The sequence below is a fragment of the Astatotilapia calliptera genome, chromosome 7 (genome assembly GCF_900246225.1).
Source record: "Astatotilapia calliptera chromosome 7, fAstCal1.2, whole genome shotgun sequence".
In the NCBI taxonomy this organism is placed as follows: Eukaryota; Metazoa; Chordata; class Actinopteri; order Cichliformes; family Cichlidae; genus Astatotilapia; species Astatotilapia calliptera.
Genome location: NC_039308.1, coordinates 50,841,217 through 50,865,937, shown reverse-complemented (window position 1 = coordinate 50,865,937; position 24,721 = coordinate 50,841,217). Strand labels below are relative to the sequence as shown.

The window sequence follows — 24,721 nt, the reverse complement described above, 5'->3', positions numbered from 1 at the left end:
TGTATCAGTTTACATAACACTAAAGCAGACAGAGAGACAGACAGTCCTGTTCCACTGAAATCTGCCCAGAATAGACTGTAGATCTGACCTCTGTGTGTGAGTGCAGTCATGGCAATGATTCATAAGCCAGGGTGGCATCTTAGTCCAAATATAAAAATACTCTTTTATTGAGCAGCCCCAGGCTGCGATATGAAGTGCTGTGTTCCTCCTTATCAAATACCTTAGTGTAGCTGTGATCAAAATGTGTGTGTGTGTGTGTGTGTGTTCATCTCTATACTTCCTCACCCTTAAAATGTATCATTCCCCTGATATATAAACTTTAGAAAAGCTGCATATGCTTTGCTTGATCATGCTTGCAAAGTAGATCAAAATATGTAAATGTTTTTAGTGAATGATTTTTATTGATAAATACACTTTAATAAGTACTTCATAATACTGTAACCATGAGACACTTTATAAAAGCCATGCTTTAGACTTAAATGATCCAAACACTTGCTTTAAACTACTCTGCAGTCTATTCTTTACTTACATAGACTATAAATACACTTAAAATCACCTAAAACATGGTTTTAAGTGTGTTAAAACCACGTTTTAACACACTTAAAATGCAAACTGAAAATACACTTAAAACCCTGTTTTTAATGCCTCTACGTACAGATTCAAAGGTTAGGTTGAAATAAACTTCAAGACTTCAACTTTTACAAACTCACATTAGCATGCACCACTGAAATAACTGGTCTTTAATGTAGGCCTCTGCCAGCAAACAATGAGGGCTCACCGTGGCGCATATTTAAAAAAGCAACCATGCTTTTAGTGCCTGGCATCTACAGATGATAGCTCAGCTGTCAGCAAGGTGAGGGGAGCGTGAGGTGTGCCTTGTGCAATGCAATCACATGAAAATAAATGGGTCATGGGTTGAGGGCAAATCAAAAATGGATTGTGCTGCATGGTGCAGCAATTGTCAGGTGGACAGAGAAGGGGGGGTGTCTATTTTAACAAGCCATCCACACAATACTTTGGGCACGTAAATCTTTGAGCAATAACCATAAAGTGCTTTTCCTTTTCTCAGCACACCACTACCTTGTCTGATTTCCCGTCAACGCCAAGGTAAGTTTCACACAATAAAAGAAAATTAAAGTCAGAGATTTTTAACATGGATATTAAATGAGACTTTTGACCTAGCAATGTAAGATTAAGTGATGGCTCATTAAAGGTGATTCAGTGGACCATAGTTATTATACTATAGTTAAAAATAATTTTTTTCTATTGTTTCTTTTTAACAATGGCATTAAAGGTCCATTCTGTTTTATTTTCTGAGTTGTTAAAGTACCTGCATTTAAAGCCCTTTGGCTGTCTCAGGCGAGCTGAGTCTTGTTTTAACTCAGGGGTAGAGGAATACTGCATATCTGCCCCTGACAGTGATACTGCAGCCGGTATTTATGTGACAGGATCACAGCTATGTGGCTACTTTTGTCAAGGTCTTAAAACTTTTTGAACTTGGCAGCCTAGCTTTTATTCCCACAACATCTCAGGCTTCTTAATGATGTCTTGACCCTTTGAGTGAGGAAATGTAATCTGAGGCTGAAACTGCCCATCTGTGTTTTGGCTCTGGTAACAACACGTTTGATCCTTCACTGCAGTTAAAAGCTGATGTAATAAGTGACGATAGTTTGCTCATATGAACTGGTAACCTTCTAGCTAAGGCTGAAGGCTTCCTTAAACCAGCTGTGACTTTGCTTGTTGACTTTGACCTTCACCCTCTCTTAGAATGGCTTATTTTAAACTGGATAATGTCGTCAAGTGAGGAGAGCTTTTTATTTTTAGAACTACAACTGTTTATCACGATTAAATTCGCTTTAATACAATGTAGTAATCAGTAGTACGTTTTTAAAGGTAAAGATACAGAGTAAATAAAAACATATAGATAAGGAGAAGGCTACGTAATATGAAAGCATATATATCATGGAGAGATTATTCAAAGACATTAGCCAGCTAAATTTAAGTGTTGGTAACAGAGAAACAATATAAACAATCTTCTAAGATAGAAAATGTGCCACAATATGAATCTGGATGAGATCTACTGGTATCTGCTGGTATGGTGTTGTTCCACTTTCTGTGCTGCCAAACTTTTTGTAGCTTGGCTGTCTCTCGCATTATCAAGGCCACAGCAGCTGATGGGACACAGTGCAATGTGGCCAAATATAGCTGTGCAACAGGCAACTCCTGGGAAGAAAGCTGAAAACTATCTGAAAGCCCCTGAGAGCTATTAGACTAAATAAATCTGTTTAGCAGATCTCGAAATCCCTAATCTTATTATCAACAGAGAATACTAGGAATAATAATAATGTGTGCTTTTTTAAATTGTTATTATCTATTAGTTTGTACGTCTTTTCACATAGTTGATTGCTTTGTGTAAACAAAAGTTAAAAAAAAAGGATAAAAGAGAACAAAATAAGAAAATAGTTGTTAGTTACAGCTTCCCAAAGTACAAGATAATATATTCCAGTATGTTTTTTCTTTGATCACAAATCCAAACCCAATACTGTAACTAAAGGATGGCCTACAGGTCCCAAAAGCCTTAATCATGCATTATTTTTAATGACTAGCAGGGGGCAACTCTAAAAAGAGGTTTTAAAAAGAATTCCAGCTGTTTTGAAGTCTATGGGAAAATAACCATTGAGCTTATGTGACCCATGACCTCAGTAAATCCCTCATAGGTTTTTGGTCTCAATCACTAGTTTTACATTTTTAAATAAAAATATTTTAAAAATACAAGATTCTGTTCATTTTGTCAATTATGGTCATAGTTGCAAGTTGCTTTTGTATGCATATGCACTAATTTATTTCTTGCTTAGTTCCACCCTTTGCTCTTAATATGCGGTTAAAAAAACAAGACCATGGGATTCAGCCTTCAAAATAAGAGTCCACAAATTAGGTGACAACATCACCTGGATTATAAATGTAGTTTGCATCCAAAGCCCCCCAAAATATTAACTTTACACCAAGATATGAGAAAGAGAAGCTTCACAGTATCACGTTCAAAACCTTTAACCTTTGAAATGTTTGCTTGAACATTAATTTAAACTAACCTGAAAATCTGTGAATCTATATTTGTGATACTAGATGTTAAAAAATGTACTTCTCTTCCAAAGGCACAATAAGCTGCAGCAATGTCTGAGGGGTGAGTATTCTCCTAGTACGGTATAATTTGTTTAATATGTTACATCATCCACCTATTTTAAAAAACCTTTCTCAGGTTAAAAAAAAATAAAACAAGTGATCTGTGTGTGTGTGTGTGTGTGTGTGTGTGTGTGTGTGTGTGTGTGTGTGTGTGTGTGTGTACTCATACCACCATGTTGATAATGAAGACCGGTGAGTAAAAATGCCAATGTTCACAACGATTAATTGATCCCTAATCCAAATTCGAAGTTTTATGCACTTCATATGATATTTATCATCTACACTAATTTACCTCCTTTGGTTTTAGTCCAAGAGAAAGCGAAAGTTTGCTGTTACACGCCGACTCCTTTTGAAAGTAGGTCTTATAGATTCAAAGGAACTTGTGTTTTGCATTTGTTGTGTTTGGTTTTTTATTATCATTTTAATTTTTTATAGTTATCATCATTATTATTCAAAAGAGCCATTGTTTTTAATGTTATAAAGAGTGATTCAATCCTTACTATATTTTAGTCCAAACTGCTGAAAAAGGCTGCTGCTATGCTGGTGGTAGAAGGTGAAGAGAAGGAAAGGGAGAAAGAAAGAGTTGTGAATGAGTCATACCCTCCACTGCAGCTGTCAGGAATGTCAGTCCAGGAGCTCCAGGTACTGACCAAACAAATTTTAAATGATCGGTAATTAATTAATTTATGTCATTTAAACATCTTTCTTTTTCTTCTGTACAGGAACTTTGCAAAGAATTACATCGTAAAATTGACGTAGTGGATGAAACACGTTATGATATGGAGGTCAAAGCAGGCAAAAACGAGAAAGAGGTACAAACATTCTGAATCACAGTGTAAAAGTACTTTTTGTATAGTCCTGCGTGTAAAAAATGGTGGTAATATGCTGCCCCTAGTGGTGAACGGGTTGGTTAAAACCTACAGCGGTTAATAACAGCAGGTACTTTCATTGTCAGAGTGTAAACGTTATACACATGTTTGATGTTTGCTGCACAGATTATATCACTCAGTCAGAAGATCATTGAGCTGAAGGGTATAAAGAAGCCCAATTTGAAAAGGGTCAAGAAAACAACAGACGATATGCTGGGTGCATGCACCGAGACCTCCAGACTAACAAAGGCTGATTTCAAGGCCAACCTCAAGACAGTAAAGAAAGAAGATGAAAAGGTAAAAACTTCAAAATGGCAACAAAAATTACACAAAAAACGAAATTAAACTAAATTAATGAGTAACTTAAAATCTGTGTATTTTTATTTTAATAATCATAATTAATATTTAAACAGAGGGAAGAAGTGACGGACTGGAGGAAGAATGTGGAAGCCATGTCCGGCATGGAAGGCAGAAAGAAGATGTTTAATGCTGGACAATAAAAATTTTGCTCATGTTAAAAATAAAGCTATATTAGCAACACATCTTGCTAAAATAAAGCTTTAGTTTGCAATACATAAGCTGAAGTGAGTGAGTTTTTATCTGAGTGAATCAAAACTTGTCAACATGACTTAATGTACACTTGTAAGTAGAAAATACGATACGAGTGCAACAACACTCGTATCGATATTGAACCGTTCGATACAGTGCTTTCGGTTCGGTACGCATATGTATCGAACAATACAACATTTTTTATTTATTTTATCAACTTTTCTTCTGATGATGCTGTCTGTGTTGAGAGCTCAGTGGATCTGCGTTCGACTACTCCGCCTAGGCTGCACTGTCAAGCGCAGATCCACTGAGCGCAGCACAAACTAGCATGACAGAAGCTAAGCTCCTTGCAACATGGCGAATTGAACCTCCCCCACCCTCATTCAGATCTGGCCTTTGGAACTATTTTGGTCTTCATGTGAAGTATGACCCTGAAGGTAAGCGCGTCATGGACAAAAGTAAAACAGTATGTCGGATGTGCCACGCAATGCTCAATTACATTGGTGGGAACTACTGCATTAGCGCAGTTAGCTCGTTAACGTGTTGACGCCGTCCAGCCCCACGCACAGGGCGATCAGGGGTAGCTCGTTGACGGAGATTTGCCGTGTTGTTGCGTTAACGTCATTTCAGATTAACGCTGACAGCACTACTGGGAACAAAATGAATATGACTGCACATTTACGCTGACATCATCCTAGTGCAAAGACAAGTGGAAGCAGACAAAAACAACAAGCACGCATGCTACAAACTTTACCAGAGTCATTTAGACAGCCGTTAGCACATGATTCTCCTTATGGGGACCTGATATGTTTAATATGCTGCTGAGAATATAGCCCAGAAGAAGAGTAGTATAGCTTTTATTTCGGAAAGAGCCATTTCTCTGTAATAAACTCTCTTTTCCAAAGATGAGTGATTTCTCGATCAGATAGATTTATTATTTTATCCCTTTGTTGTTTCAGCAACATTAAATTTAAATTTGAGTTAAAATATATATTTATAATATTAATAAATGACAAATTAAAAAAGCATGAACATTTTTTTGTATCGAAAAAATATTGAACGGTGACACCAAAGTATCGAACCGAACCGTGAATTTTGTGTATCGTTGCACCCCTACAAATTATGTAATAAATTCTAATATTTGCACATTAAAACTGCACTAAAGAAAATCCAGATTATCTGGATTTTGATTTTTCCTTTCAAAGTGTTTTTAATTGTTTATCGCTATTCCAATATCTGCAGTATGTGTGATGCCAATTAAACAAATGTGCCTGTATAAGTGATTTTGCCTTTTTTTAAAATAGATTTTCATTTTTTTCCTATTTTTAAATTTTTTGTATTTTTGCCTGGAAAATGGGAAATCGGTGAAGTGAATTACTGACAGGTGTGTGCAAACATACATGGAAATACAGCATATAAGGGAAAGCAGTTTGTACAATTTTAATTGGCTTGAAAGTAGATGTGGTACTGACCAAATATTGACCTTTAATCTTAAACACAACCTGAACACTCTTGGTAATTTCTTTAAGTAGTCTCCAGGAATAGTTTTACAGATTTCTTAAAGGGCATTTAAATCTCTGTTTTCGATGTTGGCTGCCTTTCATTCCACTCTCTGTTAAGATGATCCCAGACTACTTCAACACTGTTGATGTCCAGGCTCTGGGGAGGCCAGCTCGTGACTCCACTGTGTGTTTTTCTATCCAGGTATGCTTTTACTGCATTGGTAGTGTGTTGGGGATCATTGAAATGAAGCGTTGCCTCAAATGCTTTCTACGTGGTATTGCATGGTAGGTAAATCTGATGGTACTTTTCTGTTTTCATGACTCCATCAATTTTTAAAGCTCTCTAACACCACTGCCTTAAATGCGTCCCCAAACCATGACAGAGCCTCCATCGTATTTTACAGATGGCTGTACACACTTATTGGTTTACCTCTCTCCTGACCACCTCTGTACATACTGATGATGATTTGAACCAAAAATTTCAAATGTGGATTTGTGAGAGTTTTCGTTGATTTTCAATCCAGTTCTGGTGCAGTTTGGCCTCAGCCTTTTCTTCCTGTTTCACTTCCTTAAGAATTGCTTTTTGACAGCCACCCTTCAACTGATGCACTTTCTCATGAGACCTCAGTGAACAGCTGATATACCAACTTAAGGGCCAGACGTATCTCTCTGGTCCCGTGTCAGGTCTTTGTCGGATTGTTTTCTATTTCATAAGGACATGACTTTCAGGTACTGTTCATCTACTGTTTTTAAGACTGCCAATCCTTATTTTGTTCTCTACATGTCCAATTTCCTTTTTATTTGTAATGCACACTGCACATCATGCTGGGATTTAACAAGTTTTCAGCTAATACTTTTTGGGAATCACTTTGCTGGTGCAAAAATACTACAACACCTATGAAATGCGTGCGTTATCTTTTGTAGGTTTTGTAGATTCAACTAAAGAAATGTGAGCAGATCATCTGCTAAGCAGCCTGTCATCTGTAGACACAGCGTTGGTTCATTCCTTGAGTTAATTACCTGGTATATTCTTGAATCATTAATGATTATCAAAGAAATTAACAAACAAACATTCTTCTGAAAATGGCCACGACTGAGAATGAGTGAAAAAGCAGCCAATATTCAAAGAAACACTTTGACAAACAGACCTTCAGAAAGCTCAGAGAACTGCTGCGTAAGACCACTTTTGAAAACATTACAAAAAGATCAGGCTCCTTTAAGCAAAATGCAAAAAAACGAGAGGTGGCTCAAGATAAGCGCACAGTGTAGATTAACAAGTATTCATCAGTGATAATGGCTCAGTGTTGACATATTTCTACTGCTGGGGGATAGAAGTGTAGTGATATGCAATATACTGGCTGTCAGGATAGAGGAGGCTATTTTGGGTTGGCCACTCAGAGAAGGCAATAGGAGTCATTAAATTTGACTTGAGTTTTCTTGCAGTCATTTAAAGACAGAGACTGATCACACCAACTGGGTGTTCTGCAGAGATTAAAAAAGGTATGTTTAATATATGTGTATGAGTGATGGTAGTGTAGGTTAAGGGTTTCTTTTTCTATTATGATGTTATTACTGACAGGTGCCTTATTAGATTATGACACACACAAAGCTATCATGAAAAAATGTATAAGAAATATAGTATTTTCACAAGTTCAATATTTATAAGAATACTGGCCACATTTATATCTAATCTTGGGTCACATCAATGTGTTTAAACTAATTTAAGTAATTTCGATGTTAATGTGTCTTTTATTCATTTGTAGCAGCTATATACATTTTCTACAAAAATCCATCTTTGTAGATCTATCATTTTAAAAATTAAATTAAACTGATTAAAAGATTTATATTTTTATTCTGATCTGGGTTTTATCAAACGGGACTAAAAAAGGAATATCATTCAAAGTATCTGTGACCCTCAAGCATGCAGTGTTGGCAATTTAAAACTTTTAACTTTCATAACATTTATATTTTAAAAAAAAAAGCAGTCCAAGGTCTGGATTACTTTGACTTGTCTCGGTAAAAAGATGTGACAGCATGCGAAGAAGTATAAAAAACAGGCTAGTGAAAATAGTTTACAAAATTGAACCATAGCCTAGAAGCTTGTTAAAACGTTATAATACTGTGATCATGCATTCATACGCTGCTAATAATGCTTCTCTTACAACCTTTTTACCAAAAGTAGATTTTCTCACTTCAGTATTAATTATTTTACAGACAAAAGTCAACCATGGCTGAAGCGTAAGTGACATTTTTTTCCACAGGCATTTAAAAAATATTTTTAACATGTAGAAACAAACTCTTGTTATTTCTTATCCTTTTCCACACCATCATACCCACCACAGATCTGTGAGTTCTTCTAAGTTCTTAACATCTCCAAAGAAGTTAAACAGTTGTTTAACATTATTATTTGAAAAAATGTATTTTTGTCTACTTTTTATTTGTAGAGAAAATCAAAGATTTCTGCAGCCCGCAGACTTGCCCTTAAGGTATTTTCTTCTTTGTTTTTACTAAAACAGATGAAATATGCATAGCAAAACTAGAAAGCTGTTCATTCAGGAGTCCATATTAGTTATTTATTATCAGTTATTTGAGTCATTACGTGCATTTTCTACAACTTAGACCAAGCTGCTGAAAACAGCAACTGTGATGTTGGAGGATGAAAAGGAGCAAAAGAAGCTGAAGAGAGAGACGACTTTGAGGGAGAGAGTCCCTCCACTTCAGCTGTCTGGTTTGTCTCTGCAGGACCTTCAGGTATGTGCAGGTCACTGCAGAAGCATCACTGAAATAACACAGTGGAAATGCCCCACACATAAGTAACTCTCTAATGTGTACAGATGCCATGCATATACACCATTTTCATGTGTGCTGTTTTCTCCATCTTATTTTTGGTAATTTATGACACTGGAATGAGCAGGAATCTTTTTTGCTCATGCTCTTCTGTTTAACAATTTGATATTGTTCTGTTTATGTAGGCTCTGTGCAAAGAACTGCACCAAAAGATTGATGTGGTAGACGAAGAACGGTATGATAGTGAAGTGAAAGTTGCCAAAAACAACAAGGAGGTTTTTCATTCTTTATGACCTTCAGAAATGGCTTTCTTAACATTACATGTTTTACTTGTCCTTTTTTGTCATTATATCTCAAATGTTATCATTATTTAGAAACAGGTTCTGCACAACAGCATAGTTCATTCTTATCATTTTAATGTGTTTCCTGCAGATTGAAAATCTTTCTCAAAAAGTCTTTGACTTAAAAGGAAAGATGAAGCGGCCTGCTCTCAAGAGGGTGAAGATCTCAGCTGACGCCATGTTGGGTGCTCTGCTGGGATCCAAGGTCAAAGAGTCTGTGGACTTTAAGGCAAACCTGAAGACAGTGAAGAAAGAGGAGGAGAAGGTAAGTGCCACAGTCAGTGTGTTAAGATCACTTCAGGTAACTTGACCCCTTGGCTTAAAGTGTTTAATCTGAAATAATGGTTACATTCGAGTTACAACAAGTTGATAGTATTGCTCAAATGATTTCAGGGTTATTTTAGGGAAACATTTCACTAAGAATTATTTTCTTCCTGTGAACAGAAAGAGGAGGTGACTGATTGGCGTAAGAATGTGGAGGCCATGTCTGGTATGGAGGGCAGGAAGAAGCTGTTTGATGCCGGACAATAGATTCACGTTTTGGACAGCACTTAAAATAAAATCTTAATGTCACGGTGCACAATGAGTAACTACAAAGTGTATGTTTTAGTGTCAGTGTGTTAAAAGACTTGCAAAAATATTAATTGGAGTGAAAAAGTATGTTTTACAAATACACAAATTGCACTTTGTTGAAGTTTTATCTGGTTTGTATGTTCACCACAGTCAGAAAACAGCAGATTTTGCTTTTATTCTTTATCTTAAAATCTCTGTAAAATACTATCATCATCATAATAACAACAACAATAATTATAATAACAATAAACTTCTGATGCAGAAACCTGCCACTGTACTTTTTCTTTTACATCTTTTACGTACTTTTTTTTAAAGCCACAGAAGTTGTTATAGCACATACCGTTGCCACACATCAGCACCTGCAGAGTTGGGGGGAAAAGAGTCTGTTAACTGAGTGAGAAATTGGAGTAAAGCTCTTTTCATTCCGATTTTTAACTATTTCATTCAAATATTACAAAAAAAAAATGATTTGCAAGATGAAAAAACACACAGGGTTGCAATTTTCCCTAACTCGACAGAAATTTAATGTAGCAAATGCAGTACGATTGTAGATTAGGTGGTGCACGATGGCAAAGATACATAAAACATATTAAATAAAAACTCAAAGAGACAGTGGGAGGATTATTATTATAAACCTCAATAAAAAATCTAACAAAAAGGTCGTTTTAATTCTCACTTTCTACAACTAATGCACTGAGAACCTAAAATGAGGACAGGGAAATTTTGTGATTATGGAAAGTAAATAAACATTTTAAGTGTGGTGAAGATCGCAGCAATTCATGCGACCAGCACACTGTCTGCTAGCCTGATATGCACATCATTAGAAAGTGGAAGTAAATGTAAATGTAGAGGTTTTTATTCTGGTCGGCCAGGCAGAGAGAGTTTACGGAAAATATCCCACTGATCACATTATATGAAGTGCAGGATGAAGGATTTTGGAGCTTTTTCTGTGCTAAGGACCACTTTGAACTTTAGTGTACCACTCTCAACGTTACTGTACCACTAAATCAGTGAGATACTACTTCAAAACAAATATTAAGAGTCTAAATATAGCATTTAACTATCTCAGACTTGCACTTCAGCATTCTTATTTAATTGTTTGCTGTCTACCAATCCTTGTGTGAGGATGTGAGTTGCAGCCTTTTGAGTGAACATAACTCCCGGTTACAACACTGATGCAAACTGAACTCTACACTGGCTCAGTTTACCACCAGCCCTGACGAGCACCTGTCCTCATTTCTCAATTCCCCTAAATAAAGCAGGACAAACCTTTGGTGTTGTTCTAACTCCAAGCTGTTCCTGTAATGTGCTATCACAACTTGCAGATGATGTGCACTAAATATACTATTTCTGACTTTTTGCAATGAGATTTTAAAACCCTAATAAAGCAATTGTGATGTGTATCAGCTGTGCCCACTAGAAACTACGCTGTAGGAAAGTATTTTCGATAGTGGCACTATAGATGGACACGTTAGTTTGATAAATAAAGCTGCAGAGCAAATACATGACAACACTCTTAGTTGATTTCTCCCTGCTGTTTGACTTCTTAACAGCTGGATCTGATCTGACTCTGGTATAATGTGAATGTGACTGACCTGACATAAGTTTAATAACTTCTTTAAATACTTCCTGTCACATCCACTAACAGGTGGACACCCAAAATTCTGAGCCAAGAAATTAAGTTTAACTGTCTTCTATTCGAAAATTGTAGTGATGCATTGCACAACATTAAATTCTTCTCTTGGTGAACAAACAGTAGCAGCAGCACAGACAAGACTCTATTTTAGACACTCGTTCAGTAGTTAGTCGTTAGTACAACACTATAAAATGGATTGACTGCCTGTCAAATAGTCATTAGTGCTTGTCTGTCATACTCACTGACTCATGCATGCAGTTTTGAGGTGCATCTAAGCGAACTGTCTGGCATCATAGGGACAGATTCCTGATCAATATCCAGTGCAGTGGATACACAGTTATTGCTACTACTGTCACTAACATAGAGCAGAGCACTGTCTTGTCCTTTCATAATGTTATCCACTAAGAGCAAATTAAACACTGTTGTCTTCCATGTATGTCTATCCACCTCTATATTACAACAGAGAAACTGAAAAATAAAAAGCTTTGAGTAAAATGCTCAAATTCATTGATCTGCTTTAACAGGACAATTAATGTGTGGGGTGGGTATATAAACATCATATCACCAATACTCAGCATACAGCCCAGCTGTGCTAAACATGCAGAGAATTTACTATATTTGCATCCGTCCCAGCATCACATTTGTAAATATTGTTTACAATATTTAAACATAATAACATAATATATGTGTATAGTATCCTGTAATGTGAGAAAAGTCATGTTGCGTGTAAGAATCATATATAAGAATTATATTTAATATTTTAAATAAGAAATGCATCACTCTTGATGCATTTTTCCCCCATTCAGATTATATTGTGTTAGCAGGGGGAAAGTGATCAACTGAAGAGGAGAGAGAAGCTGCTCTGACAGAGTTCCTCCTCCAAATCCGTCTGGTAAAACTCTGTTGAACTGCAGAGCTCCTTCAGTGACAGACTGCTGCATCCTAGATGCATGAAGGAGCGTTTCCACAGGTCCTTCCTCCCTGAGCTGTCAGACTACAATCAAAACTGCTCCCAACAAACATAGATGTTTACATCAGCGCTGTAACAACTTCTGCTGTTATAACTTGCACATTACTTTTCTCAGTTTACATATACACTAACTTATTGGAAGTTACATGCCTACTTTTTAATGCACAGGTACAATACACAATCTGTACTTTTCTGATTATTCTAAATATTGTTAACTGTTACGCCCCACTTAAAAACGAAGTGCTGACTGGGGTGAGGGGTAACACAAAGTGAAAGAGAAAACATGAACTACTGGAGAATAGATGTCATTGAACTTGATTTATTGCCCAAAACTACTACAGTAAAAATAAACACAGGGAAGCTCTTTTCTTCAGGGTCTCCAAGGCCAAAACAACAAACAAAACCCCCCTTTTAGCTAAAAATCAAACCAAGGGCCCGTTCTTCGTACGTCGCTTACTACATCCAAGATCAAATGACACATCCAAGACCAAATCATCGCGCTAACCGTGAGCTCGCTAATCCGGTTCTCCGAACACACCTGCTGTTGACGATTAGTACAGCTGGATGAAGTAATGTGAGATCACTGGGTGTCGTAAAAGGGGCTACGCATCGATAGTAGAAACATTGATCGGCAACCCTCTGATTGGTCGGCGAAAATGTCGAAGGAGCGCGCTCGGTATTTTTCGGCAGCAGAGCAAGAACTCTTGAGTGAGGGATTTCAGGAGTTTCAGAGTTTAATTAAAACGCAAGGGAACACTGCAAAGGCTGCAAAAGCAAGGAGAGAGGGCTGGCAGAAAGTTGCTGACAAATTAAACTCGTAAGTAATTTAATAATAACAATAATAATGGAGTGGATTTATATAGCGCTTTTCAAGGCACCCAAAGCGCATGACAATGCCACTATTCAGTCACTCTCACATTCACACACTGGTGGAGGCAGCTACAGTTGTAGCCACAGCTGCCCTGGGACAGACTGACAGAAGCGAGGCTGCCATATCGCGCCATCGGCCCCTCTGGCCAACACCAGTAGGCGGTAGGGTAGATTTATCATATCACACTATATTATCCAATATTATATTACATTACATTATATTATAATATGTTATATTATATCCCCTTTCACATTAGAGCCACAACAGGACCCACTAGAACATGGGAACAAGTAAAAGTGAAATATAAGAATATTCTACAGAATGGTAATATTTATCACTTATATTGCTTTTCGTCTCTTGGAAAGAGACCCTGGAATAATCTGTTTGTTTGTTCATAACAGCAACCAAGAAAAGGGCAGAGCAAAAAAAGACAGGTGGTGGTCCTGCACCCCCTCGTCAACAAGTTGGTTAAGTAAATAATACCCTCACGGGAAAATCGATATCTCTCAATTAGCACACTGTCGCGTTGAGCTAAAGGATCCTGTCTGTCCGGGCTTTGGAGCGTGATGTCACGGGGGTGGGCGTGGAAAGGATTTTGGCCCGATCCGCCATTTTGGGGGTCTAAGTAAGGAGCGAAAGCATAGCCATGGTTCGTACTTGCTCGCGTAAACGGACAGGACATGGCTGCGACAGTCTTCCCAAATCCACCTTCGCTTTTATAGCCGTGGTCTCTCATCTTGATTACACGAAGTAATTTACAATTACTACTCTGAAATATGACTTACATCTGTAATAATCACATACATGTAATAGAATGTTAATAGTACATTTCCCTTTTTTAGGAAATGACCTGTATGTATCTGTGTGACATCAATAAAAGGATCAAGTGCTGCATTATCTTTGGTTACATTGATGTTATTTATTTATGGTGAAACAGTGGTGGAATATCGCTGTTGCTTTCGTATAAATGAAGCGGACATACCTGCGTGGCCGCGATCTAATCCTGTTTACATAAAGTAAACCTGCTCCCGAGCAGGTTTACGCTTACGGCTCTGTTGCTATGACAGCAAGTCCCGGATGAACTTCGGGGAACCGAACGATCCAGGATCACGCGAAATCGTCAACAATCAAATCCAGCTAACTTACTTAGCGAGGTACGAAGAACGGGCCCCAAGTACTCTCTAACCAAAACAAAATACAATGGCTGAGCTCCCTGTCTAACCAAAAACAGGAGAAAACAGTTGAAACAAAAATGGCAATAAGGGCACACCTTTGCTTACAATAAAAGAAAGAAAACCAAAGTTTCACAGAGCTTAAGTTCTCTCTCACTCACTCACTCACTCACTCACACACACACACACACACACACACACACACACACACACACACACACACACACACACACACACACACACACACACACACACACACACACACACACACACACACACACACAAAGGCCCGCTGCCCAAAACACTATAGCTCACAGCTCTGGCAAAAATGGGGGAAGTGGCAGGGGTGTGGCAGTTTAGGATGGCAGACTATATGCCGTGGCTGACGAGCTGGAACACACCTCAGCTGTGGCTCATGAGGCAGACCTGCAACACAAGAAAAGGAGAAAAAAAACTCTTCTACAGAGGGAGAGCCACTAGAGGTCAGCGACCGTAACATTAACTATTTAAACATCTTTCAGTATCCTGCTCTGTTTGCACACTACAACCTGGGTTTTCCACTTATCTGTACTCTAATTTGTATAACTGTACAGTACTCTGCTTTGGTAACTATTGTCCAAGATGTAAAATATGTAAAAATTGTGTTTCTGTTCTGTGTCCTGTTCTGTTTGTATATGTGCTTTTTTGCTGCTAATACAACCAAATTTCCCCTTGTGGGACAATTAAAGAATTATTCTATTCTATTTATATAGTCCATAGGTAAATAAATAAAAAAAAAATTAAATGTCAAAAAGGAGAATAGACAGAAAAGGGTTTTTCGAAATGTTTTAAAGGTTACTGTAAAATTACTCTGTTATGAAGGCAAAATTAATAAATGCTACCTCCAAGTGGCAGCACGGCTCTAACAACTTAACCACATATAATAGAAGCATAAAGCCCCTTTTTGAAAACTTGGTCCTGACTTCATAGGTTCCAGTATGACTTAATATACAGCAATATTCCCTATATTCACCTTCCTTGAATTCTGGTTTAAGTCTTCATTGTGGTCTTATTCCCGAGGGAAATAAAAGCAGCCAAAAATAGTGCTTTGAAAGAGGTGAGACTGAAACAAAACTGTAATACTGCAGGTTTACAGCCTGCAGTTAAACAATATGAAACAACAGATTCTGTGAAATTGGTATTAGCTAATGATTCAGAAAATTCTGCAAATGTATAATCCTGAGCAAATGCTTTCATGTGTGACATAAAATATCTTTGCCGTTCCAACTATTCTCTCCCAGACTTTGGAATAGCACCGTACAGTGTCTCTATTTATTTTGGCCTCTGTACTTTTAAAAATTGTGGTGTGCAAGATCAACAGAAAGCTGGGAGCTAATTGGAAACAATTTGGCTGTGAGATTGTGGCCTTTTCCTCAGTAACCCATGGGAATTTTAAATGTGACTCAAAGGTTGCATTATTCAGCTGGTTTAAATCAAGACAAAACACATCTGTAAATTATGGACATCTTATTAGTTTGGAGCCAAACAGCTATTATTCTGATATAATGACACTCAAAATAACAGACATTGTAGACTCTAAATTATAGTTGGAACAATAATAAATTGGTTACATGTCAAAAATGGGGTGTTGCTCAATCGTGAGGTTGAATGCCAGTAAAAGAGATATTATTTCCTAACCACAAATTAATCTGTTAAAGTAACAATTAAAATCATTTTTGCTGGATGTTTTTTTTATGTATGTATTTATTAAAGTGTGTGTGCGTGTGTGTGTGTGTGTGTGTGTGTGTGTGTGTGTGTGTGTGTGTGTGTGTGTGTGTGTGTGTGTGTGTGTGTGTGTGTGTGTGTGTGTGCTAAAAACACAGATGGTTTGTTAAAAGTCTAGGACAGTTTAAAAGCATGAGAAAAGTACAGTGTACTGTAACAAATGTGCCAATGGGGAATCTAAACAACCCATAATAATAGTTACCGTAGGAACAGAGGCTATTCAGCAAAAAGATGCAGCTTCAGCTTTTCAGGTCCAGATCCACTTACTAGCACTCTGCAGCAACATCTCTGTTTGCTGAGCAACACTGTCAGGCAGAGAATTCAATTATCATAAACATAGAACTATTTCAAAAGCAAAGTGTTAACTTCCAGCAATGATTTTAAAGTAACTCTCCAAAAGTTGATTCTGTTCATCTGGACGTAGCGTTTTCTGGGAGAAATGTTTTCGTCACTCATCCAGGTGACTTCTTCAGTCTGAGAAGAAGAGACTGAAGAAGTCACCTGGATGAGTGACGAAAACATTTCTCCCAGAAAACGCTACGTCCAGATGAACAGAATCAACTTTTGGAGATTTATTTTCCTGGAATGCATCAGGAGATTTTAAAGTAAATTTCATATGAATAACTTAGACGATATTTAAATGTGTTATTATTTTAGAAAATATGGAAGCAAACATGTGGTCGAACATGAATGTAAGAAAATGGATGGATTTCTTTACACTATTTGTTATCTGTATATTATCTTGTTTTGTGAACTGCAAGAAAGACAAAGACTTAAAACCAAGTGACTCCTGGAATAACAACACTTGCTGACTTTTTAAACTTAGTTAAAGCTTTTCTTCAGTTAGAAAAGCGATCAGCTACATCATTATTAACACCTTACTAGTATTGTGTTGCTCTGACCTATCAGGGCATGGACACAACACCACTAGACTATCCTGTGATGTCTGGAACCAGAGCACTTGCAGTGGTTCCTTTGGATCCTGTGGGTTGGCTTGAGTTTTGCTGGGGCCACCGATGATGAAGTGTGCTCTGGCAGATCTTGTAGATATTCATTTGGTTTGGGATCTGAAGAATGTGGAGGCCAGACTCAGAGCCTGGGGTTCTTGGTGTTTCTACTGCTATTTTTGCCATGCATTGGGATGCATTGCCCTGCTGTAGAAGAATGCTGCCCCATATTAAGTTGATAGTAGAGGTCAAGGTAACAATCACACGAAAGCCAAAAGTTCATCCAAAGTTCACTTCTCATAGGTTTTGATGTTCAGACTGTTGTTTTAAGGCAGTAGTTTATTGTAACATAATGCTCATTCGAATATGCTTAAATCATATTGTTTTTCTATTGACCGCTGTGTATTAGTGATGCATGCGACTGTTTGCAGCAGTTCTTCTCTGCAGCCTTGTGATGGCAGCATAATTCTTTGAAATCTACACAATGCCCTGAGCTTCATAATAGAGTGCAGATTGTGGAGAAATGCTGCTTGTCCCTGATAAACTACCACCTGCTAGTGAGTTAGCTGTTACCATGAGAGACCATGTTATTTCTTAGATGATCGAAATGCATTGGTTATTAGAGACATCTTAAAACAAATGCAAAAGTATCCCCTCTTTGTTTGTTAATGTTTTTGCTGGGGGTGTAAAGTTATATGTCTTTGGTTTATTGGCTCCAATACCAGATAGAAATTCTGGCATTCTTGTTTTAAACTGTTTACCTAAATGTCCACTTTGGATTGGAAATGGGATCAACTGTAACTAAACACATATAACAGTGGACTAAAGCTCCTTCAAACTTCACTCCCCTCCTTAGCATGTAGCCACTAAGGAAATCACAGACGGACAATCCCTGCAAGAACTTTCACACCTCTTACATATGTTATATGAGAGACGCAGTGCAAGAATGGTGTGGACTGAGGATCTATTTTAGTGAGCCACTCACATGAGCACTGGAATCTATATATCTACCCTCTTTCTTTCCTTCTAGTCTCAGAAAAAGACGCCTGTGAGTGTTTGTCACCTGCTGTAGAAGGTAAGGATTTTATTTTGAAATACAGGAGAATCAAGGGATAAGGAAATAAAAAACATGTGTTGCAATATATTCAAACTGTTCTTGCCATTCTGAATTTATCAGTATTTTTAAAAACGGATATAATAATTTTTACTCTAAAACAGTATTTACGTTATGATATTATGTTGTCATTTACTAAGACCAGGTTTCATATTTTTTATTAAAACGACAAATATACTTGTGAGTCAAAGAGGGGACTGTTTTTTTTTTCTAAATCTAAGATCTGTGGCTTCTCACAGATGTCCGAGTTGAAGTTATGACTAACACACAACAGTGTCCATTTGATTTATGTGTTTTACTTTTACAAATCTTCTCCTCTTTAGTCTTTGTGTATGTTTCCTTTTTTCAGAAATAACCTGCCAGGTTATTGTAACCTTTTTTGGATTTGTTTGAGTGAGGATTTTTTTAAGTCACACGTTTGACCTTTTGACAATGTCATACACTGTTTATGTCGCCTTCTATGTATACCCAACCCACAGTAGCTACAACAGTCAATGGGCTGAAATGTGAAAAGTATCCTTCTGGAAAAAAAAATACAGATGTTGTTCTAACTTTGTTTTTCTTATATTTGCAGATTAAACGAGGGGGAACACAAGACTGCAACCATGTCTGAAGCGTACGTATAACCTTTAAGTTTCAATACACGTTAGCATTTGCTATGTGAGATTCTAATCTAACCAAAGCATCTCCTCTCCACCTATTTGCATCCTTGCTCCAAACTTTACAGGCCTTCGGTGAGTTGATTTCAGTTGTCAGTAATGTTAGTTGTCAATGAGATGGCTTAATCGATTGGATTAAAACTAGGCAACACACCAGCTATGCCTTCAGCACTTTAACCCTGTCTTGAATGCTGACATTAATGAGTGAATTCTCTAATCTAAATATTAAAAAATAATGAAAATAAGTGCAAAACTGAGCATTTGACAACAATTCATTCAATACATTCAAGGCCAAATGAATAAAATGAACATTGTCTTCTTTTCCAGAAACCAAAGCCAAAAATCTCTGCATCTCGCAGGCTGTTCTTGAAGGTATCTTTTGTCTAATTGTGTATTAATCTTAGGAATTCATATTCTTGAAGCACTGTAAACCATATACTGTGTGTTTGACTGAGGTGTCATCCTGTATGTGCACCAGACAAAACTGCTAAAGAAGGCCATGACTATGCTGGAGAACGAAAAACAATTCAAAAAAGATGAACGAGAGAGGATCCTTGCTGAGAGAGTGCCAGACCTCCAAATATCCGGTCTGTCTTTGCAGGAACTACAGGTACATGTGTCAAATAGCAGGAACTTTTTTTGGATTGTGGCATAACAAAAATTGACATAAAATCAGGAAACTATAAAAACTCTGGTCATTTTTTCCCACCTACTTTGGGTAATATCTGGCCACAAGGAATTACTGATAATTTATTTTCTAAGGTCTTGTGATATCTATAACCAAGAATTTTGCTGGCACACAAATTCAGTTACTGTGTTTATAATTTAGTTTGTGGTACTGAGGGCATTGGAAAATGACATTTTAAAACCTCAACAGCAATTCAAGCAATGCCTCGCTTTAGCAGAAGAATCCACAGACCTCAATGTCAACAGTTTACCATTATGACCATTAGAAAGTATTCCCAGTGAAAACTACTCACACAGACTGTTTATATCAATCTGTGGATCAAACAAACTTATATAGATGACTTTATTTTGTATTTTATCACCAAGGCATTGCACATATATATGTTCCAGTGTCTCTTTGTATCGTTTCTTGTCAGTTTTTCCCATTAAATTATTAAAACCAATTAGATAAAAACTTGTTTTCACATCAGGTCTAATACACTTAAATCTTCTATTCACAGAATTTTTGCAAGCAGCTACATCAGAAGATTGACGTGGTTGATGAGGAGCGCTATGATATTGCTCTTAAGGTGACAAAAAATGACAAGGAGGTAAGTATTATTTGCAAATAACCAACCAAGTATTTTAAGTACAATCTTATAGGATGCATACGGACAATAAAAAGTTCAATAAATTAATCCTGAGGATGGGTTTTTTTGTTTGTTTTAAAAAAAAATCTGTGTTGGAAAAAAGATACAGGATCTGTCTCAAAAGATCTTTGACTTGAAAGGCAAGATGAAGAGACCCAATCTGAGGAGGGTGAGGGTGTCTGCTGATGCAATGCTGGGAGCTCTGCTGGGCTCCAAGGTCAAAGAGTCTGTGGACTTCAAGGCCAACCTCAAGACTGTGAAGAAAGAGGAGGAGAAGGTAAGTGGAGCAATATATATGTTAATTCACACTATTTTTTAAGAGTCCCGAATGTAAACAACAATGTAAATACACTATTAAAGTATGCCCATATTCTGCCTTTGAAACTAGTGCATGTGAAGTGCTACAAAGTTCAACAGTGTGCTAGGCACTAAGATTTAGTGCAATGAAAATAAAGACATACCTGCAGTGTTTGCTATTAAAAAGCATGTATCCCCACCTCAGTATGAATTTAACTGCACTAACTGTACTATCACCCTGCAGAAAGAGGAAGTGACTGACTGGCGTAAGAACGTGGATGCCATGTCTGGTATGGAGGGCAGAAAGAAGCTGTTCAATGCTGGACAATAGATTTAAAATGAATATCTGGGTTAAGATGTCTGTTAAGAAACAGGTGGATGCAACAACTGCATTAACTTTATAATGATTATAATTCTGACACAGCTCATGTTGTGAATATACAGACAGTAGTGAGGCATCAGTAGTGTCTTTAGGACAATTGTCTCTTAATATATATTTTTCCCATAATGAAAAAATGTGTATTAAACATATTAGAGCACTACATTGCTTTTTTAGTTTTTTAGCCTATATCTGAATTAATATTGATTGCCTGTGTCACTTCAATAATATCGCCCTGCTTTTTGACTTTGTTTATTTATTTAAAAAATCGCCCATATTTACAGAAAACCAGATGAGCATATGACAAGAAATCTTTCATGTGTCCTGCTTATGTTCTGCCCATGTTGTCTGAAAAAGCTTGTGCTCTTTTGCTATACTGAACTGATTAAGACCGTGAATGCACATTCCAGGGGCAGCTAATGCTGGAGTCAACTGTTCATGAAGTCCTTGTATGAATGTGGTATTAATTAAACTAATGAGCAAAGCATTGTCATAATCAATCAAATAATAAAATCTCTTTAACATTAAGCAGAAATCATTGTTCTCCTTTCAGTACTGTTTAAGAATGAATCACGCTTATAGTCTGTGTGTTTATCAACATAAACTTCAGAATAGTGAATTGATATGTTAGACATTTGCTTTATCCAGAATTTATTGTAGTGTTAAAAAGACGTCACGTGCAACTCATAATTTTTAACAAGGTTTTCTGGAAATTGTATTAGCCTAATGGTTCTCAAACTCTAAGGCTCCTCTCCGAGTTCATGCGTCACACCCAACAATTTGCATCAGTCATTAACAATAGAAAAGAACCCAAGGTCAGCATGATCGCATCCAAACTTCATCAAATGCTTATTTTTTCTTTAAAAATACATTTAAAAATACATTTTTATTCATATGCATGCAACACAGAGCACCTGTATAAAAAAGCCCAAAGCCGACTGTACTTCCTCAGGAGGCTGAGGTCTTTTAACATCTGCAGGAAGCTCCTGAGGATGTTTTACCAGTCGGTGGTTGCTGGAGTACTTTTCTATGCTGTGGTGTGCTGGGGGAGCAGCACAGCAAAGAAGGACTCATCCAGGCTGGAGAAACTGATCAGGAGGGCTAGCTCTGTGGTCGGCATGAAGCTGGACACTCTGGTGACAGTGGCAGAGAAAAGGACATTAAAGAAACTGATGGACATTATGGACAATGCCAGACATCCTCTGCACACGGCCATTAACAACCAGAAGAGTCTGTTCAGTGACAGGTTGCTTCTCCCAAAGACAAGAACTAACAGACTTAAAAACTCCTTTGTCCCACACGTCATCAGACTGTTTAACTCCTCTCTGGAGGGGAGAGGGAGGGAAAACAGGAGGACAAAGGAGGGGGGAACAACTAAGCTGTAGTGCCTCTTCACCTCACTGTACAATACCTTGTGCAATACTTTTTGTAAATAGTCAACAGTGCAATAGACTCAATACTTGAAATGTGCAATTCACTTGTATTTTTATTTTTATTTTTATTCCTATTTATTCTATTTATCCCCTTCATATATTTTATTTATATTGTCTCTGTATTTATATATATGTGTGTGTGTGTGTGTGTGTGTGTATATATATATATATATATATATATAATATTCTGTAACTCTGTAACTTCTGTCGGTGCTGTGCTTTTTTGGAAATCGAATTTCCCAGAGGAACCCACCCGAGGGATTAATAAAGTTCTATCTAATCTAATCTAATCTAATATGCAATGATGTGCAAAAATCTTTTCCTCTAATTTCTTTAAATAGTCATTGGTAACACTTATTCCGCTTGTAGGACATTCAAAGCTCTTCTTTGGATGTTGGCTGACTTTTGATCTGTTCTCTGTCAATGTTGATCCTATGCTGCTTCAATAATGTTGAGCCTGTTCTCAATGAGATGCTTTCTAGGTGACATTTATGGCAGTTCAAAATCTGCATTTCTTATTCCTTCAATGTTGAGAAGATCCCCAACACCACTGGCTGAAATGCAGCTAGAAAAAATGACAGAGTCCACCGTACGGGTGGCTGTAGGCACTCACTGTTGTACTTTGCTCCTGACTTCCTCTGTACAGATGGATGTCTCAGGTCCTGTGCCAGGCCAACTAAAGAAATTGGAACAAATTCTATGTTTTTCCATCAGACTGGAAGTAATAGAGTGCATAAAGATCCATCACAGGACAGAATGACTACAGACCTGTCGCCTTGACGTCTTTGGTCATGAAATCCTTCGAACGACTGGTGTTAGCCCATCTGAAGGACATTACAGGCCACCAGCTGGACCCTCTGCAGTTTGCAGAGGGTCCAGGTCGGTGGATGATGCAGTAAACATGGGGCTGCATTACATCCTGCAACACCTCGACCTGGGAACTTATGCCAGGGTCCTGTTTGTGGACTTTAGTTCAGCTTTTGCCTGAACATCTCTCCTCCAAACTCCCTGTGAATGTGTGTGTGAATGGGTGGATGACTGGATATGTAAAGCGCTTTGGGGTCCTTAGGGACTAGTAAAAGCGCTATATAAATACAGGCCATTTACATTTATTTATTCTCAGTATTGGTGCCCCTCAAGGATGTGTCCTCTCACCACTACTGTTCTCCCTCTACACTAATGACTGCACCTCCAAGAAGCTGCTGATCCAGTTCTACACTGCGGTCATTGTCACATTGCTCCCACTGAAACTGCACCTTATGCACATTCTGTAGTATTCATTCCACTTCATTTCTGTATTCTATGTATATAAGTTTAGATTGGTTATTTATAGCTGGTTTACACAGCTTTGTGTATGTATGTGTATGCATGTGTAATGTGTGTGTGTGTGTTTGTGTGTGTGTGTTGTGTGTGTTTATGTGTGCGTGTGATTTACATTGCTGTGCTTGAGAGCCTCCATCTGTGTCTGCACATATACTTGGCCAATAAACACGATTCTGATTCTGATTTAAAGTTGATTCCGTGCTAAGTTGAATGAATTCAACTTAGCAAAGTTGTGTTGTACCCTCTGCTCAGACTCAGTCAAATGCAGCAAAAAAAAAAACTCATCACAGTGGAAATGGAAAATTACCAAAGCATACTGCAAAAGCAACTGTTTCCTGTTGCAAAGAAACTCGATTGTTTCAACTGCCATTGAAGCAAATGAATTGAAGGAAATGCAGCATACGGTGATGTCAATGGCTTCTAGACTTTAGGCAGTCAATGACTGCAAACAGTTTTAATCTGAATGTTAAAAACAGCCCTTGTATTTAAAATTTTGTTAGCCAGTCAAAATTAGTTAAAGTTTTGTTAAAACCATTTATCAATCAAAGTGAAAAGTCTGCACATTAATCACAACTTTACTGTTTAAATTAGAATCCACTGTGGTGGTGTACAGAGGATGCCACATTATAATTTATGTCACCTTTCTCTTTGTTTGAACTTCAGCAGGTCATCTTTACCATGTCTGCATACTCATACATACATACTACATACTGAGTTGCTGCCATCTGATGTGTTTATTAAATATTTGCATTCAAAAGCAGTCAAACATTTACATCTAATGACGTGGACAGAGAGTGTTAAAGGGCCTATACAAATGTTGATAAGCATTTTGCTTATCAACAACAGGAAACAGATCAGGGACATTAATTGTTTGGTCCCAAAAAGCTAAGTCATTACATTTTGGAACACGAGTTGAGATATGGCTAATAATTTTTGGTCAAATTAACCATTATCAGACACTGTTTCAGGAGTCAAATTAATACCCATGAATCAAATCCACTGAACGACTACCCTGAGGTACCCCTGAGCAAGATACCGT

At 37.5% G+C, this 24,721-nt stretch overlaps 3 protein-coding genes and 1 long non-coding RNA gene across 10 annotated transcripts; 3 read left to right on the top strand and 1 right to left on the bottom strand.

The window, feature by feature from the left end:
• The first annotated feature begins 952 nt into the window (after positions 1 to 952).
• LOC113026530 (troponin I, slow skeletal muscle-like) lies at positions 953 to 4,624 on the top strand. Its single transcript, XM_026175433.1, has 8 exons — positions 953 to 1,107; positions 3,153 to 3,181; positions 3,369 to 3,372; positions 3,488 to 3,535; positions 3,691 to 3,822; positions 3,903 to 3,992; positions 4,176 to 4,346; positions 4,463 to 4,624. The coding sequence occupies exons 2-8, from the start codon at positions 3,171 to 3,173 to the stop codon at positions 4,547 to 4,549; spliced, it is 543 nt and encodes a 180-aa protein (XP_026031218.1). The 5' UTR covers positions 953 to 1,107; positions 3,153 to 3,170; the 3' UTR covers positions 4,550 to 4,624.
• A 384-nt stretch (positions 4,625 to 5,008) lies between these two features.
• tnni4b.2 (troponin I4b, tandem duplicate 2) lies at positions 5,009 to 10,021 on the top strand. 6 transcript variants are annotated; one of them, XM_026175425.1, is made up of 10 exons: positions 5,009 to 5,035; positions 6,303 to 6,385; positions 6,675 to 6,829; positions 8,315 to 8,338; positions 8,443 to 8,446; positions 8,545 to 8,586; positions 8,720 to 8,851; positions 9,073 to 9,162; positions 9,320 to 9,493; positions 9,673 to 10,021. In XM_026175425.1, exons 3-10 carry the CDS (start codon positions 6,819 to 6,821, stop codon positions 9,757 to 9,759), a joined length of 564 nt encoding a protein of 187 aa, XP_026031210.1. In that variant the 5' UTR covers positions 5,009 to 5,035; positions 6,303 to 6,385; positions 6,675 to 6,818; the 3' UTR covers positions 9,760 to 10,021. The 6 variants fall into 6 exon arrangements, with proteins under 6 accessions (XP_026031210.1, XP_026031209.1, XP_026031212.1 ...); XM_026175424.1 differs by lacking the exon at positions 5,009 to 5,035 and having other exon boundaries at positions 5,911 to 6,385; XM_026175427.1 differs by lacking the exons at positions 5,009 to 5,035; positions 6,675 to 6,829 and adding an exon at positions 7,544 to 7,600 and having other exon boundaries at positions 5,912 to 6,385.
• On the bottom strand, positions 9,401 to 12,965 carry LOC113026532 (uncharacterized). 2 transcript variants are annotated; one of them, XR_003272931.1, is made up of 3 exons: positions 12,946 to 12,965; positions 10,105 to 10,160; positions 9,401 to 9,463 (listed from the first exon to the last, which is right to left on the bottom strand). It is a non-coding gene; the product is annotated as an uncharacterized LOC113026532 (long non-coding RNA). The 2 variants fall into 2 exon arrangements; XR_003272932.1 differs by lacking the exon at positions 12,946 to 12,965 and adding an exon at positions 12,913 to 12,938.
• A 5,186-nt stretch (positions 12,966 to 18,151) lies between these two features.
• Positions 18,152 to 21,454, top strand: LOC113026529 (troponin I, slow skeletal muscle-like). Its single transcript, XM_026175430.1, has 8 exons — positions 18,152 to 18,236; positions 18,850 to 18,891; positions 19,003 to 19,009; positions 19,262 to 19,306; positions 19,413 to 19,544; positions 20,122 to 20,211; positions 20,354 to 20,527; positions 20,792 to 21,454. Exons 2-8 carry the CDS (start codon positions 18,881 to 18,883, stop codon positions 20,876 to 20,878), a joined length of 546 nt encoding a protein of 181 aa, XP_026031215.1. The 5' UTR covers positions 18,152 to 18,236; positions 18,850 to 18,880; the 3' UTR covers positions 20,879 to 21,454.
• Positions 21,455 to 24,721: the final 3,267 nt, after the last annotated feature.

Coding starts and splice junctions, on each gene's coding strand:
- LOC113026530 (XM_026175433.1), top strand. Junction 3,536..3,690: donor CACGCCGACTCCTTTTGAAA/GTAGGTCTTATA, acceptor ACTATATTTTAG/TCCAAACTGCTGAAAAAGGC. Junction 3,823..3,902: donor TGTCAGTCCAGGAGCTCCAG/GTACTGACCAAA, acceptor TCTTCTGTACAG/GAACTTTGCAAAGAATTACA.
- tnni4b.2 (XM_026175425.1), top strand. Junction 8,852..9,072: donor TGTCTCTGCAGGACCTTCAG/GTATGTGCAGGT, acceptor CTGTTTATGTAG/GCTCTGTGCAAAGAACTGCA. Junction 9,163..9,319: donor TTGCCAAAAACAACAAGGAG/GTTTTTCATTCT, acceptor TGTTTCCTGCAG/ATTGAAAATCTTTCTCAAAA.
- LOC113026529 (XM_026175430.1), top strand. Junction 19,307..19,412: donor CTCGCAGGCTGTTCTTGAAG/GTATCTTTTGTC, acceptor TATGTGCACCAG/ACAAAACTGCTAAAGAAGGC. Junction 19,545..20,121: donor TGTCTTTGCAGGAACTACAG/GTACATGTGTCA, acceptor TTCTATTCACAG/AATTTTTGCAAGCAGCTACA.